This window comes from Pteropus vampyrus, unplaced genomic scaffold, assembly GCF_000151845.1.
Source record: "Pteropus vampyrus isolate Shadow unplaced genomic scaffold, Pvam_2.0 Scaffold412, whole genome shotgun sequence".
NCBI lineage: Eukaryota > Metazoa > Chordata > Mammalia > Chiroptera > Pteropodidae > Pteropus > Pteropus vampyrus.
The window spans coordinates 266,079-268,209 of NW_011889193.1; the positions used below are offsets into that span (position 1 = coordinate 266,079).

Below are 2,131 nucleotides of genomic sequence, written 5' to 3' on the forward strand. Positions count from 1 at the left end.
AGAACGGTGCTTGGCTGGGGGAGGGGAGATGGCGAGCTAGTGCTCAGCGGGGGCGGGGTTCTGTGTGGCAGGTGACAGTTCTGGGGTGGACGGCGGCGATGGCTGCCCAGCGGTGCGAATGCGCTTAGCGCCATCCAGCCGTACACTTACGTGGTTAAAATGGCCAAGTTCCCGTCGCATGTCTTTTAACGCAGAGGAGGGGAGAGAGAGAATAAAGTAAGCATCTTAAATGGCTTCCGGAGAAGAAGAAAATTAAATTAAGAAAGGAGAGTCCCACCGACGCCCGACCTCACCGTGCCGACGGTGGCTTCTCCAAGTCGGTGACAGGGAAGCCACGAAGCAGCCACAGCAGCACTCAGCTGTGAGGGTATAATAAAGGCTGTGTGAGCCCACGCATGTTCAGCGGGGTCTTCAAACCCAAGTCTCTTTGTCATCAGAGACGTAAGCACTCACACGAGACGAACCCAGGAAAGAAAAAACACGAGATGTGAGAAATGGTGGCGAACAAACAAGCCGAAGAGACGAGTTGTTAATGCCCAGTGTTAAAAATGTGTAGACGTCGCCCGAAATGAAAGTACCAGGTAATGTCGACATTGGCAGGTTGAGGAAAGCAGAGAAAAGAAGTAAAAATGTTCCACAGGTATTTGTTTCTTTTCCATGAGAAAATGTAATCACTGGCCCCATGACATCGACAGAAAAATACAAGTTTAAATACACATGTATTAAGAAATTAAAGGTGAACACTGAGAGAACAGGAAGGGGGTGTGTGATCTTCTAAACCCCCGGAAGGTAGGAAAATGGAATTAAAGTCAGTTCAACTCAAACCTCACAGAGAGGAGGAGAAATCACGGGGGCGGGACCCGCGTGCTCGATCCCGGGCCGAGGGGCCGAGGCTCTCAGGCTGGCTGTTCGCGCCCGGCCGCGTTCTGGTTTCGGGAGACAGGATGATGCTGAAGAAGGCGGGGTGGGGGCGGGGTGCGGTCCGCCCGGCGGGCGCCAACGGAACGAAGCCGCTGCGGCCGTGGCCGTGTCACACGTTCGAGTTCAAGGAGTCGGACCCTTCAGGGGACAGAAATTACCGCGTTCAAAAGTGAAATCCATTAAGAATTTCTAATTCGGGGAGCCTTTTCTCCACCTAGGAATGTACCCCCCAAACGTGCCAACAGCAGGTAGACTAATTTTTTCAGTTAAAGGTGTGAATTTGATGTGTGAGTATGTGAGTGCATGTGTGTGTGAGTGCGTGTGTGAGTGTGTGAGTGCGTGTGTGTGAGTGCGTGTGTGTGAGTGTGTGTGTATGTGAGTGTGACTGTGTGAGTGTGTGAGTGTGAGTGCATGTGTGTGAGAGCATTGTGAGTGTGCGAGTGTGTGTGTGAGTGTGTGAGAGTGTGTGTGAGTGCGTGTGAGTGTGAGTGCATGTGTGTGAGTGAGTGTGAGAGTGTGTGAGTGTGAGTGCATGTGAGCGTGAGAGTGTGTGTGAGTGCATGTGTGAGTGAGTGTGTGAGTGTGAGTGCATGTGTGTGAGTGTGAGAGTGTGTGCATGTGTGTGAGTGTGCGTGCATGTGTGTGAGAGTGTGTGTGAGTGAGTGTGTGTGTGTGACTGTATATGAGTGAGTGTGTGAGTGTGAGTGCGAGGACTTCCCCGGTCAGTAGCCTCAACTCCGTGTTTTTCAGGGCAGTCAGCACTTGGAGCCGCGCACGCGAACAGGTGCTTTGCTGGGTTAGAGGGCGTTGGGTGTGAGTCTGCTAAGAATCAGTCGCGTCCCATCAAGGTGACAGGAGAAAGCTGGGGTGCGCTCCTGGAAGCCGGGGTGCAGGGCCGCGCGCCCGCCGTGCTGCGGTCCTCTGGGGGCGGGGCTTGGGCCCTGGGGACAGACAGGGTGGCCTCTCTGGCTGCGGCCGGGTGTCCAGCGTCAGGGCCTCCGTGACCGTGGGACGCGATGTCGGGGCGACCGCCGCGGGATCACGGTCCCTCCTGCTCCGGTGACACGCATTTCCGTTTCCCCCGAAAGCAGTTTAACACTAAAACGAAGGATGGCTTCACCGTGAGCACGAAAGTCCCCAGCCTCAAAGACCACGGGAAGGAACACGACGGATTCACCATCACCGTGACGGGCGACAAGTACGTACGCTT

General features: G+C 54.7%; 1 protein-coding gene across 1 annotated transcript in view; it reads left to right on the forward strand.

Annotated features, from left to right (window-relative positions):
* Positions 1–2,131, forward strand: part of TTC13 (tetratricopeptide repeat domain 13) — a 63,834-nt gene that overhangs the window by 33,857 nt on the left and 27,846 nt on the right. Inside the window, exon 14 of the mRNA XM_023523785.1 lies at positions 1,925–2,119. Within this exon, the coding sequence (XP_023379553.1) occupies positions 1,925–2,119 (195 nt within the window). The remainder of the gene's footprint in view (positions 1–1,924; positions 2,120–2,131) is intronic.